Consider the following 17,558-nt stretch of genomic DNA (forward strand, 5'->3'; position numbering starts at 1 on the left):
AATATCAAAATATTAAAATGTTAAAATATTGAAATATTAAAATATTAAAATATTAAAATATTAAAATATTAAAATATTAAAATATTAAAATATTAAAATATTAAAATATTAAAATATTAAAATATTAAAATATTAAAATATTAAAATATTAAAATATTAAAATATTAAAATATTAAAATATTAAAATATTAAAATATTAAAATAATAAAATATTAAAATATTAAAATATTAAAATATTAAAATATTAAAATATTAAAATATTAAAATATTAAAATATTAAAATATTAAAATATTAAAATATTAAAATATTTAAATATTAAAATATTAAAATATTAAAATATTAAAATATTAAAATATTAAAATATTAAAATATTAAAATATTAAAATATTAAAATATTAAGGCTTTAACCCAAATCCCCAAATCCCACTTTCACTAATCCCATATCCCCGATTAATCATTTCCCCGAAAATTCCACTACACTCAACCCCCGGTGGTTGGTCACTTTTTCGTTTGACACTTTTTTAGTTTGTACCCCGTTGGTTGGTCAAAGTCAAACTAAAAAGTGACGAACTGTCAATTTTACACGGCGCTCACGAACACTATCAAAACAAGCGTTTGGTAGTGTGTGTGAAATCCGTGTAAAAGGGGTGTCAAACTAAAAAGTGACCCCGTTTGTTTGACAACAGTTAGTGTCAAACCATCGGGGTTTGAGTGTACCCCGAAAATCATTCTCCCGCAAATTCCATATCCCCGAATGTCATTTACCCGAATGCCCATTTTACTGAAATGTTTAAACATTTAAACATTTAAACATTAAAAAATTTAAACATTCAAACATTTAAACATTTAAACATTTAAACATTTAAACATTGAAACATTTAAACATTTAAACATTTAAACATTTAAACATTTAAACATTTAAACATTTAAACATTTAAACATTTAAACATTTAAACATTTAAACATTTAAACATTTAAACATTTAAACATTTAAACATTTAAACATTTAAACATTTAAACATTTAAACATTTAATCATTTAAACATTTAAACATTTAAACATTTAAACATTTAAACATTTAAACATTTAAACATTTAAACATTTAAACATTTAAACATTTAAACATTTAAACATTTAAACATTTAAACATTTAAACATTTAAAAATTTAAACATTTAAACATTTAAACATTTAAACATTTAAACATTTAAACATTTAAACATTTAAACATTTAAACATTTAAACATTTAAACATTTAAACATTTAAACATTTAAACATTTAAACATTTAAACATTTAAACATTTAAACATTTAAACATTTAAACATTTAAACATTTAAACATTTAAACATTTAAACATTTAAACATTTAAACATTTAAACATTTAAACATTTAAACATTTAAACATTTAAACATTTAAACATTTAAAAATTTAAACATTTAAACATTTTTATTCAATAATTGAAACGGCAAAAAATATTAAAGATCACAAAACGAACACACCATGACAACTAAATTGGGCGACGCTCCCCTAACGAACTCACCATGACACCTAAACTGGGCGACGCTCCCCTAATGAACGTACCATGGCGAGCTCTCATTTGTTTTCAATCGTTCGCGTGTTCGATCCTGTTTGTGTCGATTATGTTTGGCCCGAGGTTTAGCTGCTGTTTAATCGAAAAAGTGTTAGTGAAATCGCGTGTGCTCGTGAAAAAGGCAACATCCGGCGTTTGTCCAACACGGTCTTGGACAAATTTGCCGGGTGACCGAACCGGAACGGCTCTGGGATGGCGGAACTTTTTCATATTTGGGTGAGTATAAAGAGTTTTGTTGAACTTGGAGAGGGCGGAATCGCACCCGCAACAGCAGCAGGCAAATTTCCCAAGCTATTGGTTGATGCACAAAGTGATTTGTTTACCTTTTTTGGTACTCTCCGCAAACTTCAAGGCAACAAAATTGTTGCCGGATCTTTTACGGGAGAGATCCGGAGAAAGATCCGGCAGCAATTTGTTTTGATTTGAAGTTTGCTGAGGGTACGGACAAGTTTGGTTATGTTCAAAAGAGAATGGTCAAGGTCAAGTTTGCGAGAGCAATGGTCTGAACAAACTGTGTGTGTTCCTCTTTTTTTACAGGGACTTCTTCTACCAGGCCCGGCGCCTGCTGCGGACACTTCCGGCCGGATTTGTTCAGGATGGTCGTTTCGTCTGGAGGCGAAAATCGTTAGGTAAGTTGTGTGTTGATGCTCAACGGTGAACGTCCAAACAACGGTCAAGGAAAAGGTCACGAAAAGAATTTTGTTGAGTGGTACGCAACTGAAAAATAACAGAAACAGAAAGTAGCGTTTGACGTTTATTGACACGGTGCCTGTGTTAAATTTGTTTTGATGAATAAATAAAATAATAGAATTTGCAAATTTGAATGCCACTGATAATTACAAATGTTTATATAATTTTGTATTTAATGAAAACATATAGAGCTGCTCATCAGACCGAATCTCAAAATGCTGAATCTTGGATGGAAATTAGGCAATTAGGATATTAGGAAATTAGGAAATTAGGAAATTAAGAAATTAGCGAATTAGGAAATTAGGAAATTAGGAAATTGGGCAATTAGGAAATTAGGAAATTAGGAAATTAGGAAATCAGGAAATTAGGAAATTAAGAAATTAGGAAATAAGGAAATTAAGAGATTGGGAAATTAGGAAATTAGGAAATTAGGAAATTAGGAAATTAGGAAATTAAGAAATTAGCAAATTAGGAAATTAGGAAATTAGGAAATTAGGAAATTGGGCAATTAGGAAATTAGGAAATTAGGAAATTAGGAAATAAGGAAATTAGGAAATTAGGAAATTAAGAAATTAAGAAATTAGGAAATTAGGAAATTCGGAAATTCGGAAATTCGGAAATAAGGAAATTCGGAAATTAGGAAATTCGGAAATTCGAAAATTCGGAAATTAGGAAATTAGGAAATTAGGGAATTAGGAAGTTAGGAAATTAGGAAATCAGGAAATTAGGAAATTAGGAAATTAGGAAATCAGGAAATTAGGAAATTTGGAAATAAGGCAATTAGGAAATTCGGATATTAGGAAATTCAGAAATTCGGAAATTAGGAAATTAGGAAATAAGGCAATTAGGAAATTAGGAAATTAGGAAATTAGGAAATTAGGAAATAAGGAAATAAAGAAAATTAAGAAATTAGGAAATTAGGAAATTAGGAAATTAGGAAATTAGGCAATTAGGAAATTAGGAAATTAGGGAATTAGGAAATTAGGAGATTAGGAAATTAGGAAATTAGGAAATTAAGAAATTAGGGAATTAGGAAATTCGGAAATTAGGAAATTATGAAATTAGGAAATCAGGAAATTAGGAAATTAGGAAATTAGGATATCAGGAAATTTGGAAATTAGGCAATTAGGAAATCCGGATATTAGGAAATTCAGAAATTCGGAAATTAGGAAATTAGGAAATAAGGCAATTAGGAAATTAGGAAATTAGGAAATAAGGAAATAAGGAAATTAAGAAATTAGGAAATAAGGAAATTCGGAAATTAGGAAATTCGGAAATTCGAAAATTCGGAAATTAGGAAATTAGGAAATTAGGGAATTAGGAAGTTAGGAAATTAGGAAATCAGGAAATTAGGAAATTAGGAAATTAGGAAATCAGGAAATTAGGAAATTTGGAAATAAGGCAATTAGGAAATTCGGATATTAGGAAATTAGGAAATTAGGAAATTAAGAAATTAAGAAATTAGGAAATTAGGAAATTCGGAAATTCGGAAATTCGGAAATAAGGAAATTCGGAAATTAGGAAATTCGGAAATTCGAAAATTCGGAAATTAGGAAATTAGGAAATTAGGGAATTAGGAAGTTAGGAAATTAGGAAATCAGGAAATTAGGAAATTAGGAAATTAGGAAATCAGGAAATTAGGAAATTTGGAAATAAGGCAATTAGGAAATTCGGATATTAGGAAATTCAGAAATTCGGAAATTAGGAAATTAGGAAATAAGGCAATTAGGAAATTAGGAAATTAGGAAATTAGGAAATTAGGAAATAAGGAAATAAAGAAAATTAAGAAATTAGGAAATAAGGAAATTAGGAAATTAGGCAATTAGGAAATTAGGAAATTAGGGAATTAGGAAATTAGGAGATTAGGAAATAAGGAAATTAGGAAATTAAGAAATTAGGGAATTAGGAAATTCGGAAATTAGGAAATTATGAAATTAGGAAATCAGGAAATTAGGAAATTAGGAAATTAGGATATCAGGAAATTTGGAAATTAGGCAATTAGGAAATCCGGATATTAGGAAATTCAGAAATTCGGAAATTAGGAAATTAGGAAATAAGGCAATTAGGAAATTAGGAAATTAGGAAATAAGGAAATAAGGAAATTAAGAAATTAGGAAATAAGGAAATTAGGAAATTAGGCAATTAGGAAATTAGGAAATTTGGAGATTAGGAAATTAGGAGATTAGGAAATTAGGAAATAAGGAGATTAGGAAATTAGGAAATTAGATAATTAGGAAATTAGGAAATTAGGAAATTAGGAAATTAGGAAATAAGGAAATTAGGCAATTAGGAAATTAGGAAATTGGGCAATAAGGAAATTAGGAAATTGGGCAATTAGGAAATTAGGAAATAAGGAAATTAGGAAATAAGAAAATTAGGAAATTAGGAAATGAGGAAATCAGGAAATCAGGAAATTAGGAAATTTGGAAATTAGGCAATTAGGAAATTCGGAAATTAGGAAATTAGGAAATTTAGAAATTAGAAAATTAGAAAATTAGAAAATTAGAAAATAAGAAAATTAGGAAATTAGGAAATTAGGAAATTAGGAAATTAGGAAATTAGGAGATTAGGAAATTAGAAAATTAGGAAATTCGGAAATTGGGCAATTAGGAAATTGGGAAATAAGGAAATTAGGAAATTGGGCAATTAGGAAATTAGGAAATAAGGAAATTAGAAAATTAGGAAATTGGGCAATTAGGAAATTAGGAAATAAGGAAATAAGGAAATTAGGAAATTAGGAATTTGGGCAATTAGGAAATTAGGAAATAAGGAAATTAGGAAATTAGGAAATTAGGAAATTAGGATATTAGGAAGTTCGGAAATTCGGAAATAAGAAAAATTCGTAAATTCGGAAATTAGGAAATTTAGAAATAAGAAAATAGGAAATTAGAAAATAAGGAAATTTGGAAATTTGGAAATTAGGAAATTGGGAAATTAAGAAATTAAAAAATTTAACATTTAAAAAATTACAAAATTAGGAAATTCGGATACTCGGAAATTAGAAAATTAATAAATTAAGAAATTTAGAAATTTAGAAATTAAGAAATTTAGAAATTAAGAAATAACAAAATTAGAAAATTAGGGAATAAGGAAATTAGGAAATTTGGAAATTAGGAAATCAGGAAATTAGTAAATTAGGAAATTAGGAAGTTAGGAATTCAGCCAATTAGGAAATTATGAAATTAGGAAATTAGAAAATTAGAAAATTAGAAAATTAAAAAATAAGAACATTAGAAAATTAGAAAATTAGAAAATAAGAAAATTAGAAAATTAGAAAATTGGAAAATAAGAAAATTAGAAAATTAGAAAATTATAAATTTAGAAAATTAGAAAATTAGGAAATTAGAAAATAAGAAAATTAGGAAATCAGGATATTAAGAAATTAGGAAATAAAGAAATTAGGAAATTGAGATTGAGAATTTAGTAATTTTAGAATTTTAGAATTTAAGAATTTAAGAATTTTAGAATTTTAGTATTTTAGAATTTTAGAATTTTAGAATTTTAGAATTTTAGAATTTTAGAATTTTAGAATTTTAGAATTTTAGAATTTTAGAATTTTAGAATTTTAGAATTTTAGAATTTTAGAATTTTAGAATTTTAGAATTTTAGAATTTTAGAATTTTAGAATTTTAGAATTTTAGAATTTTAGAATTTTAGAATTTTAGAATTTTAGAATTTTAGAATTTTAGAATTTTAGAATTTTAGAATTTTAGAATTTTAGAATTTTAGAATTTTAGAATTTTAGAATTTTAGAATTTTAAAATTTTAAAATTTTAGAATTTTAGAATTTTAGAATTTTAGAATTTTAGAATTTTAGAATTTTAGAATTTTAGAATTTTAGAATTTTAGAATTTTAGAATTTTAGAATTTTAGAATTTTAGAATTTTAGAATTTTAGAATTTTAGAATTTTAGAATTTTAGAATTTTAGAATTTTAGAATTTTAGAATTTTAGAATTTTAGAATTTTAGAATTTTAGAATTTTAGAATTTTAGAATTTTAGAATTTTAGAATTTTAGAATTTTAGAATTTTAGAATTTTAGAATTTTAGAATTTTAGAATTTTAGAATTTTAGAATTTTAGAATTTTAGAATTTTAGAATTTTAGAATTTTAGAATTTTAGAATTTTAGAATTTTAGAATTTTAGAATTTTAGAATTTTAGAATTTTAGAATTTTAGAATTTTAGAATTTTAGAATTTTAGAATTTTAGAATTTTAGAATTTTAGAATTTTAGAATTTTAGAATTTTAGAATTTTAGAATTTTAGAATTTTAGAATTTTAGAATTTTAGAATTTTAGAATTTTAGAATTTTAGAATTTTAGAATTTTAGAATTTTAGAATTTTAGAATTTTAGAATTTTAGAATTTTAGAATTTTAGAATTTTAGAATTTTAGAATTTTAGAATTTTAGAATTTTAGAATTTTAGAATTTTAGAATTTTAGAATTTTAGAATATTAGAATTTTAGAATTTTAGAATTTTAGAATTTTAGAATTTTAGAATTTTAGAATTTTAGAATTTTAGAATTTTAGAATTTTAGAATTTTAGAATTTTAGAATTTTAGAATTTTAGTAACAGCTAATTTAATAGCATTTGTAAAATTTAGAATTTAGAAATTTAGATATTTAAATTTAGAAATTTAGAAAGTTAGAAATTTAGAAATTAAAGAATTTAGGAATTTTTGAATTTTGCAATTTTGGAATTTTGGATTTTAGGAATTTAGGAGTTTTTGAATTTTGGATTTTGGAAATTTTGGAACTTAGGAATTTGGGAATTTGGGAATTAGGGAATTTAGGAATTCAGGAATTAAGAAATTTAAGAATTTTGGAATTTGAGGAATTTAGGATTATAGGAATTTATGAAATTATGAAGTTAGGAATTTAGTAGTTTAGGAATTGAGATATTGAGGAATTTAGTAATCTAGGAATTTAGAAATTTTTTAATTTAGGAATTAAGGATTTTTTATTTTATTTTGGAATTTAGATTCCTAAATTCCTTAGGAATTTAGGAATTTAGGTATATAGGAAATTATGAAATTATGAACTTATGAAATTAGGAATTTAGGAATATAGGAATTTAAAAATTCAGGAATTTAGGAAATTTGGAATTTAGGGATTTGTGAATTTGGGAATTCAGGAATATTGCATTTTAGGAATTCTGGAATTTATGAATTTAGGGAATTAGGAATTTAAGAATATAGGAGTTAAGGAAATTAGGAAATTATGAAGTTAGGAATTTTGGAATTTAGGAATTTGGGAATTTAGGAATTAAGGAATTTAGGAATTTAAGAATTCCAAAATTTCAGGATTTAGGAATTTAGGAATTAAGGGATTTGTGAATTTGGGAATTCAGGAATATAGGAATTCTGGAATTTATGAATTTATGAATTTAGGGAATTAGGAATTTAAGAATATAGGAGTTAAAGAAATTAGGAAATTATGAAGTTTGGAATTTAGGAAATTAGGAATTTTGGAATTTAGGAATTTGGGAATTTAGGAATTAAGGAATTTAGGAATTTAGAATATCTAAATTTCAGAATTTAAGAACAGCTAATTTAATAGAAAATGAACCGGATCCTTAACATGCCAAACATATGTAAATTTTCCTTATGTCTAATTCAGTGTTTTTCTCTTCTACAGGGGCTAATTTCACTAAGGATTGTGCTTCTAGATTACGTGAATGTCTATCCCAATTACGAAGCAGTTGATCCGGCACCGGCTACGGACATTCCGAATAATTTCAAGCAGTACGGATTGAAGCGGAATAACAAAAGAAAACGACACGGGAAAAAAGTGCTAAACTAAGTGAAATTAAAGGAAACTATAAAAATACAATAAAACTCACCATATTGATCATTAATTTCAATGTATAAATATATGTTTTACAGTACAATTTAGTGGAGAGAAAAAAATAAATACAATGAAAATACTATGAATCATACTGTAGTTATTATTTATTTCAATGTACGAATATAGTTTAAACCGTACTATTTAGTAAGGAAAAATCCATGAAGAACTGTGAATTTACTGTGCAAACCATTGTAGTGGTTACTGTTTTTATTATAAATGTATGATGTTTTCTATGGTCAGGGTAATTTTTTGGACGGAAAAGGCATCAATGAAAATACGGTAGAATGTATAGTATTTGGTTTTTTTTTGTATGGGGAAAAGTCGAAATTTTTATGGTGACTGTGCCTAACAATACCCCTTTTTTATAGTAAATTCCCAAAATAAGATATATTCTATGGTGAAAAAACATAAAGGCTACTGTAGAATCATGGTAAAAATAACCATAGAATTTATCGTGTGATAACCATAAAATCTACTGTTGATTTATAGTAAAACTTTATGCGGGATATGATGATTTGTATTGTCAAAACCATGAAGTTACAATAGATATTATAATATTTATGGTAAGTTTATGGTTGATTTTTTTTAACTTCATTGGAATGACGTATACATATACGATATACATTTCATGAATACAGCAAATATTATGGTTTTGTTATTGGAAATCTCATAACGCATTTTTTTCCAATTTTTTGTTACAGTAAGTTTCATTGTAATGTTATAGTTGCATAGTGTGAACTTTTTTTGAACGATTTTTTTAAATAATGCGAATCATGTAATAAAAGTATTGAAAATATAAAAATATTAAAATATTAAAATATTAAAATATTAAAATATTAAAATATTAAAATATTAATATATTAAAATATTAAAATATTAAAATATTAAAATATTCAAATATTAAAATATTAAAATATTAAAATATTAAAATATTAAAATATTCAAATATTAAAATATTCAAATATTCAAATATTAAAATATTAAAATATTAAAATATTAAAATATTAAAATATTAAAATATTAAAATATTAAAATATTAAAATATTAAAATATTAAAATATTAAAATATTAAAATATTAAAATATTAAAATATTAAAATATTAAGATATTAAAATATTAAAATATTAAAATATTAAAATATTAAAATATTAAAATATTAAAATATTAAAATATTAAAATATTAAAATATTAAAATATTAAAATATTAAAATATTAAAATATTAAAATATTAAAATATTAAAATATTAAAATATTAAAATATTAAAATATTAAAATATTAAAATATTAAATTATTAAAATATTAAAATATTAAAATATTAAAATATTAAAATATTAAAATATTAAAATATTAAAATATTAAAATATTAAAATATTAAAATATTAAAATATTAAAATATTAAAATATTAAAATATTGAAATATTAAAATATTAAAATATTAAAATATTAAAATATTAAAATATTAAAATATTAAAATATTAAAATATTAAAATATTAAAATATTAAAATATTAAAATATTAAAATATCAAAATATTAAAATATTAAAATATTAAAATATTAAAATATTAAAATATTAAAATATTAAAATATTAAAATATTAAAATATTAAAATATTAAAATATTAAAATATTAAAATATTAAAATATTAAAATATTAAAATATTAAAATATTAAAATATTAAAATATTAAAATATTAAAATATTAAAATATTAATATATTAAAATATTAAAATATTAAAATATTAAAATATTCAAATATTAAAATATTCAAATATTAAAATATTAAAATATTAAAATATTCAAATATTAAAATATTCAAATATTAAAATATTAAAATATTAAAATATTAAAATATTAAAATATTAAAATATTAAAATATTAAAATATTAAAATATTAAAATATTAAAATATTAAAATATTAAAATATTAAAATATTAAAATATTAAAATATTAAAATATTAAAATATTAAAATATTAAAATATTATAATATTAAAATATTAAAATATTAAAATATTAAAATATTAAAATATTAAAATATTAAAATATTAAAATATTAAAATATTAAAATATTAAAATATTAAAATATTAAAATATTAAAATATTAAAATATTAAAATATTAAAATATTAAAATATTAAAATATTAAAATATTAAAATATTAAAATATTAAAATATTAAAATATTAAAATATTAAAATATTAAAAAATTAAAATATTAAAATATTAAAATATTAAAATATTAAAATATTAAAATATTAAAATATTAAAATATTAAAATATTAAAATATTAAAATATTAAAATATTAAAATATTAAAATATTAAAATATTAAAATATTAAAATATTAAAATATTAAAATATTAAAATATTAAAATATTAAAATATTAAAATATTAAAATATTAAAATATTAAAATATTAAAATATTAAAATATTAAAATATTAAAATATTAAAATATTAAAATATTAAAATATTAAAATATTAAAATATTAAAATATTAAAATATTAAAATATTAAAATATTAAAATATTAAAATATTAAAATATTAAAATATTAAAATATTAAAATATTAAAATATTAAAATATTAAAATATTAAAATATTAAAATATTAAAATATTAAAATATTAAAATATTAAAATATTAAAATATTAAAATATTAAAATATTAAAATATTAAAATATTAAAATATTAAAATATTAAAATATTAAAATATTAAAATATTAAAATATTAAAATATTAAAATATTAAAATATTGAAATATTAAAATATTAAAATATTAAAATATTAAAATATTAAAATATTAAAATATTAAAATATTAAAATATTAAAATATTAAAATATTAAAATATTAAAATATTAAAATATTAAAATATTAAAATATTAAAATATTAAAATATTAAAATATTAAAATATTAAAATATTAAAATATTAAAATATTAAAATATTAAAATAATAAAATATTAAAATATTAAAACATTAAAATATTAAAATATTAAAATATTAAAATATTAAAATATTAAAATATTAAAATATTAAAATATTAAAATATTAAAATATTAAAATATTAAAATATTAAAATATTAAAATATTAAAATATTAAAATATTAAAATATTAAAATATTAAAATATTAAAATATTAAAATATTAAAATATTAAAATATTAAAATATTAAAATATTAAAATATTAAAATATTAAAATATTAAAATATTAAAATATTAAGGCTTTAACCCAAATCCCCAAATCCCACTTTCACTAATCCCATATCCCCGATTAATCATTTCCCCGAAAATTCCACTACACTCAACCCCCGGTGGTTGGTCACTTTTTCGTTTGACACTTTTTTAGTTTGTACCCCGTTGGTTGGTCAAAGTCAAACTAAAAAGTGACGAACTGTCAATTTTACACGGCGCTCACGAACACTATCAAAACAAGCGTTTGGTAGTGTGTGTGAAATCCGTGTAAAAGGGGTGTCAAACTAAAAAGTGACCCCGTTTGTTTGACAACAGTTAGTGTCAAACCATCGGGGTTTGAGTGTACCCCGAAAATCATTCTCCCGCAAATTCCATATCCCCGAATGTCATTTACCCGAATGCCCATTTTACTGAAATGTTTAAACATTTAAACATTAAAAAATTTAAACATTCAAACATTTAAACATTTAAACATTTAAACATTTAAACATTGAAACATTTAAACATTTAAACATTTAAACATTTAAACATTTAAACATTTAAACATTTAAACATTTAAACATTTAAACATTTAAACATTTAAACATTTAAACATTTAAACATTTAAACATTTAAACATTTAAACATTTAAACATTTAAACATTTAAACATTTAAACATTTAAACATTTAAACATATAATCATTTAAACATTTAAACATTTAAACATTTAAACATTTAAACATTTAAACATTTAAACATTTAAACATTTAAACATTTAAACATTTAAACATTTAAACATTTAAACATTTAAACATTTAAACATTTAAACATTTAAACATTTAAACATTTAAACATTTAAACATTTAAACATTTAAACATTTAAACATTTAAACATTTAAACATTTAAACATTTAAACATTTAAACATTTAAACATTTAAACATTTAAACATTTAAACATTTAAACATTTAAACATTTAAACATTTAAACATTTAAACATTTAAACATTTAAACATTTAAACATTTAAACATTTAAACATTTAAACATTTAAACATTTAAACATTTAAACATTTAAACATTTAAACATTTAAACATTTAAACATTTAAACATTTAAACATTTAAACATTTAAACATTTAAAAATTTAAACATTTAAACATTTTTATTCAATAATTGAAACGGCAAAAAATATTAAAGATCACAAAACGAACACACCATGACAACTAAATTGGGCGACGCTCCCCTAACGAACTCACCATGACACCTAAACTGGGCGACGCTCCCCTAATGAACGTACCATGGCGAGCTCTCATTTGTTTTCAATCGTTCGCGTGTTCGATCCTGTTTGTGTCGATTATGTTTGGCCCGAGGTTTAGCTGCTGTTTAATCGAAAAAGTGTTAGTGAAATCGCGTGTGCTCGTGAAAAAGGCAACATCCGGCGTTTGTCCAACACGGTCTTGGACAAATTTGCCGGGTGACCGAACCGGAACGGCTCTGGGATGGCGGAACTTTTTCATATTTGGGTGAGTATAAAGAGTTTTGTTGAACTTGGAGAGGGCGGAATCGCACCCGCAACAGCAGCAGGCAAATTTCCCAAGCTATTGGTTGATGCACAAAGTGATTTGTTTACCTTTTTTGGTACTCTCCGCAAACTTCAAGGCAACAAAATTGTTGCCGGATCTTTTACGGGAGAGATCCGGAGAAAGATCCGGCAGCAATTTGTTTTGATTTGAAGTTTGCTGAGGGTACGGACAAGTTTGGTTATGTTCAAAAGAGAATGGTCAAGGTCAAGTTTGCGAGAGCAATGGTCTGAACAAACTGTGTGTGTTCCTCTTTTTTTACAGGGACTTCTTCTACCAGGCCCGGCGCCTGCTGCGGACACTTCCGGCCGGATTTGTTCAGGATGGTCGTTTCGTCTGGAGGCGAAAATCGTTAGGTAAGTTGTGTGTTGATGCTCAACGGTGAACGTCCAAACAACGGTCAAGGAAAAGGTCACGAAAAGAATTTTGTTGAGTGGTACGCAACTGAAAATTAACAGAAACAGAAAGTAGCGTTTGACGTTTATTGACACGGTGCCTGTGTTAAATTTGTTTTGATGAATAAATAAAATAATAGAATTTGCAAATTTGAATGCCACTGATAATTACAAATGTTTATATAATTTTGTATTTAATGAAAACATATAGAGCTGCTCATCAGACCGAATCTCAAAATGCTGAATCTTGGATGGAAATTAGGCAATTAGGATATTAGGAAATTAGGAAATTAGGAAATTAAGAAATTAGCGAATTAGGAAATTAGGAAATTAGGAAATTGGGCAATTAGGAAATTAGGAAATTAGGAAATTAGGAAATTAGGAAATCAGGAAATTAGGAAATTAAGAAATTAGGAAATAAGGAAATTAAGAGATTAGGAAATTAGGAAATTAGGAAATTAGGAAATTAGGAAATTAGGAAATTAAGAAATTAGCAAATTAGGAAATTAGGAAATTAGGAAATTGGGCAATTAGGAAATTAGGAAATTAGGAAATTAGGAAATAAGGAAATTAGGAAATTAGGAAATTAAGAAATTAAGAAATTAGGAAATTAGGAAATTCGGAAATTCGGAAATTCGGAAATAAGGAAATTCGGAAATTAGGAAATTCGGAAATTCGAAAATTCGGAAATTAGGAAATTAGGAAATTAGGGAATTAGGAAGTTAGGAAATTAGGAAATCAGGAAATTAGGAAATTAGGAAATTAGGAAATCAGGAAATTAGGAAATTTGGAAATAAGGCAATTAGGAAATTCGGATATTAGGAAATTCAGAAATTCGGAAATTAGGAAATTAGGAAATAAGGCAATTAGGAAATTAGGAAATTAGGAAATTAGGAAATTAGGAAATAAGGAAATAAAGAAAATTAAGAAATTAGGAAATAAGGAAATTAGGAAATTAGGCAATTAGGAAATTAGGAAATTAGGGAATTAGGAAATTAGGAGATTAGGAAATAAGGAAATTAGGAAATTAAGAAATTAGGGAATTAGGAAATTCGGAAATTAGGAAATTATGAAATTAGGAAATCAGGAAATTAGGAAATTAGGAAATTAGGATATCAGGAAATTTGGAAATTAGGCAATTAGGAAATCCGGATATTAGGAAATTCAGAAATTCGGAAATTAGGAAATTAGGAAATAAGGCAATTAGGAAATTAGGAAATTAGGAAATAAGGAAATAAGGAAATTAAGAAATTAGGAAATAAGGAAATTAGGAAATTAGGCAATTAGGAAATTAGGAAATTTGGAGATTAGGAAATTAGGAGATTAGGAAATTAGGAAATAAGGAGATTAGGAAATTAGGAAATTAGATAATTAGGAAATTAGGAAATTAGGAAATTAGGAAATTAGGAAATAAGGAAATTAGGCAATTAGGAAATTAGGAAATTGGGCAATAAGGAAATTAGGAAATTGGGCAATTAGGAAATTAGGAAATAAGGAAATTAGGAAATAAGAAAATTAGGAAATTAGGAAATGAGGAAATCAGGAAATCAGGAAATTAGGAAATTTGGAAATTAGGCAATTAGGAAATTCGGAAATTAGGAAATTAGGAAATTTAGAAATTAGAAAATTAGAAAATTAGAAAATAAGAAAATTAGGAAATTAGGAAATTAGGAAATTAGGAAATTAGGAAATTAGGAGATTAGGAAATTAGAAAATTAGGAAATTAGGAAATTGGGCAATTAGGAAATTAGGAAATAAGGAAATTAGGAAATTGGGCAATTAGGAAATTAGGAAATAAGGAAATTAGAAAATTAGGAAATTAGGAAATTAGGAAATTGGGCAATTAGGAAATTAGGAAATAAGGAAATTAGGAAATTAGGAATTTGGGCAATTAGGAAATTAGGAAATAAGGAAATTAGGAAATTAGGAAATTAGGAAATTAGGATATTAGGAAGTTCGGAAATTCGGAAATAAGAAAAATTCGTAAATTCGGAAATTAGGAAATTTAGAAATAAGAAAATAGGAAATTAGAAAATAAGGAAATTTGGAAATTTGGAAATTAGGAAATTGGGAAATTAAGAAATTAAAAAATTTAACATTTAAAAAATTACAAAATTAGGAAATTCGGATACTCGGAAATTAGAAAATTAATAAATTAAGAAATTTAGAAATTTAGAAATTAAGAAATTTAGAAATTAAGAAATAACAAAATTAGAAAATTAGGGAATAAGGAAATTAGGAAATTTGGAAATTAGGAAATCAGGAAATTAGTAAATTAGGAAATTAGGAAGTTAGGAATTCAGCCAATTAGGAAATTATGAAATTAGGAAATTAGAAAATTAGAAAATTAGAAAATTAAAAAATAAGAACATTAGAAAATTAGAAAATTAGAAAATTAGAAAATTAGAAAATTAGAAAATTGGAAAATAAGAAAATTAGAAAATTAGAAAATTAGAAAATTATAAATTTAGAAAATTAGAAAATTAGGAAATTAGAAAATAAGAAAATTAGGAAATCAGGATATTAAGAAATTAGGAAATAAAGAAATTAGGAAATTGAGATTGAGAATTTAGTAATTTTAGAATTTTAGAATTTTAGAAATTTAGAATTTTAGAATTTTAGAATTTTAGAATTTTAGAATTTTAGAATTTTAGAATTTTAGAATTTTAGAATTTTAGAATTTTAGAATTTTAGAATTTTAGAATTTTAGAATTTTAGAATTTTAGAATTTTAGAATTTTAGAATTTTAGAATTTTAGAATTTTAGAATTTTAGAATTTTAGAATTTTAGAATTTTAGAATTTTAGAATTTTAGAATTTTAGAATTTTAGAATTTTAGAATTTTAGAATTTTAGAATTTTAGAATTTTAGAATTTTAGAATTTTAGAATTTTAGAATTTTAGAATTTTAGAATTTTAGAATTTTAGAATTTTAGAATTTTAGAATTTTAGAATTTTAGAATTTTAGAATTTTAGAATTTTAGAATTTTAGAATTTTAGAATTTTAGAATTTTAGAATTTTAGAATTTTAGAATTTTAGAATTTTAGAATTTTAGAATTTTAGAATTTTAGAATTTTAGAATTTTAGAATTTTAGAATTTTAGAATTTTAGAATTTTAGAATTTTAGAATTTTAGAATTTTAGAATTTTAGAATTTTAGAATTTTAGAATTTTAGAATTTTAGAATTTTAGAATTTTAGAATTTTAGAATTTTAGAATTTTAGAATTTTAGAATTTTAGAATTTTAGAATTTTAGAATTTTAGAATTTTAGAATTTTAGAATTTTAGAATTTTAGAATTTTAGAATTTTAGAATTTTAGAATTTTAGAATTTTAGAATTTTAGAATTTTAGAATTTTAGAATTTTAGAATTTTAGAATTTTAGAATTTTAGAATTTTAGAATTTTAGAATTTTAGAATTTTAGAATTTTAGAATTTTAGAATTTTAGAATTTTAGAATTTTAGAATTTTAGAATTTTAGAATTTTAGAATTTTAGAATTTTAGAATTTTAGAATTTTAGAATTTTAGAATTTTAGAATTTTAGAATTTTAGAATTTTAGAATTTTAGAATTTTAGAATATTAGAATTTTAGAATTTTAGAATTTTAGAATTTTAGAATTTTAGAATTTTAGAATTTTAGAATTTTAGAATTTTAGAATTTTAGAATTTTAGAATTTTAGAATTTTAGAATTTTAGAATTTTAGAATTTTAGAATTTTAGAATTTTAGAATTTTAGAATTTTAGTAACAGCTAATTTAATAGCATTTGTACCGAAACAAACATATGAAAATATTCCCTATGTCTAATTTAGTGTGTTTCTCTTTTACAGGGGCCTATTCCACTGAGGATTGTGCTTCATAAATACGCGAGAGTTCATCCCAAGTACGAAGCAGTAGTTCCGGCACCGGCTACAAACATTTCGAACAACGTCAGAAAGTTCGGATTGAAGCAGAATATTAAAAGAAAACGACGCGGAAAAAAAGTACTAATTTTTTTAAATCTACGAAAAAAACTATAAAAATACAATAAAACTTACCATATTGACCATTAATTTTAATGTATAAATATATGTTTTACAGTACAATTTAGTGGAGAGAAAACAATAAATACAATGCAAATACAATGAATCATACTGTAGTTATTATTTATTTCAATGTACGAATATAGTTTAAACCGTACTATTTAGTATGGAAAAATCCATGAAGAACTGTGAATTTACTGTGCAAACCATTGTAATGGTTACTGTTTTTATTATAAATGTATGATGTTTTCTATGGTCAGGGTAATT

The 17,558-nt window shown here is 22.0% G+C and overlaps 2 protein-coding genes across 2 annotated transcripts; both read left to right on the forward strand.

The window, feature by feature from the left end:
* The first annotated feature begins 1,468 nt into the window (after window positions 1-1,468).
* LOC120425641 (uncharacterized) lies at window positions 1,469-8,630 on the forward strand. Its single transcript, XM_039590225.2, has 3 exons — window positions 1,469-1,810; window positions 2,132-2,223; window positions 7,921-8,630. Exons 1-3 carry the CDS (start codon window positions 1,545-1,547, stop codon window positions 7,986-7,988), a joined length of 426 nt encoding a protein of 141 aa, XP_039446159.1. The 5' UTR covers window positions 1,469-1,544; the 3' UTR covers window positions 7,989-8,630.
* A 3,863-nt stretch (window positions 8,631-12,493) lies between these two features.
* LOC120425642 (uncharacterized) lies at window positions 12,494-17,397 on the forward strand. The gene is made up of 3 exons (XM_039590226.2): window positions 12,494-12,820; window positions 13,142-13,233; window positions 17,100-17,397. The coding sequence occupies exons 1-3, from the start codon at window positions 12,555-12,557 to the stop codon at window positions 17,129-17,131; spliced, it is 390 nt and encodes a 129-aa protein (XP_039446160.1). The 5' UTR covers window positions 12,494-12,554; the 3' UTR covers window positions 17,132-17,397.
* The last annotated feature ends 161 nt before the right edge of the window (window positions 17,398-17,558 follow it).

The sequence above is a fragment of the Culex pipiens genome, chromosome 1, assembly GCF_016801865.2.
Source record: "Culex pipiens pallens isolate TS chromosome 1, TS_CPP_V2, whole genome shotgun sequence".
Taxonomy (NCBI): Eukaryota; Metazoa; Arthropoda; class Insecta; order Diptera; family Culicidae; genus Culex; species Culex pipiens.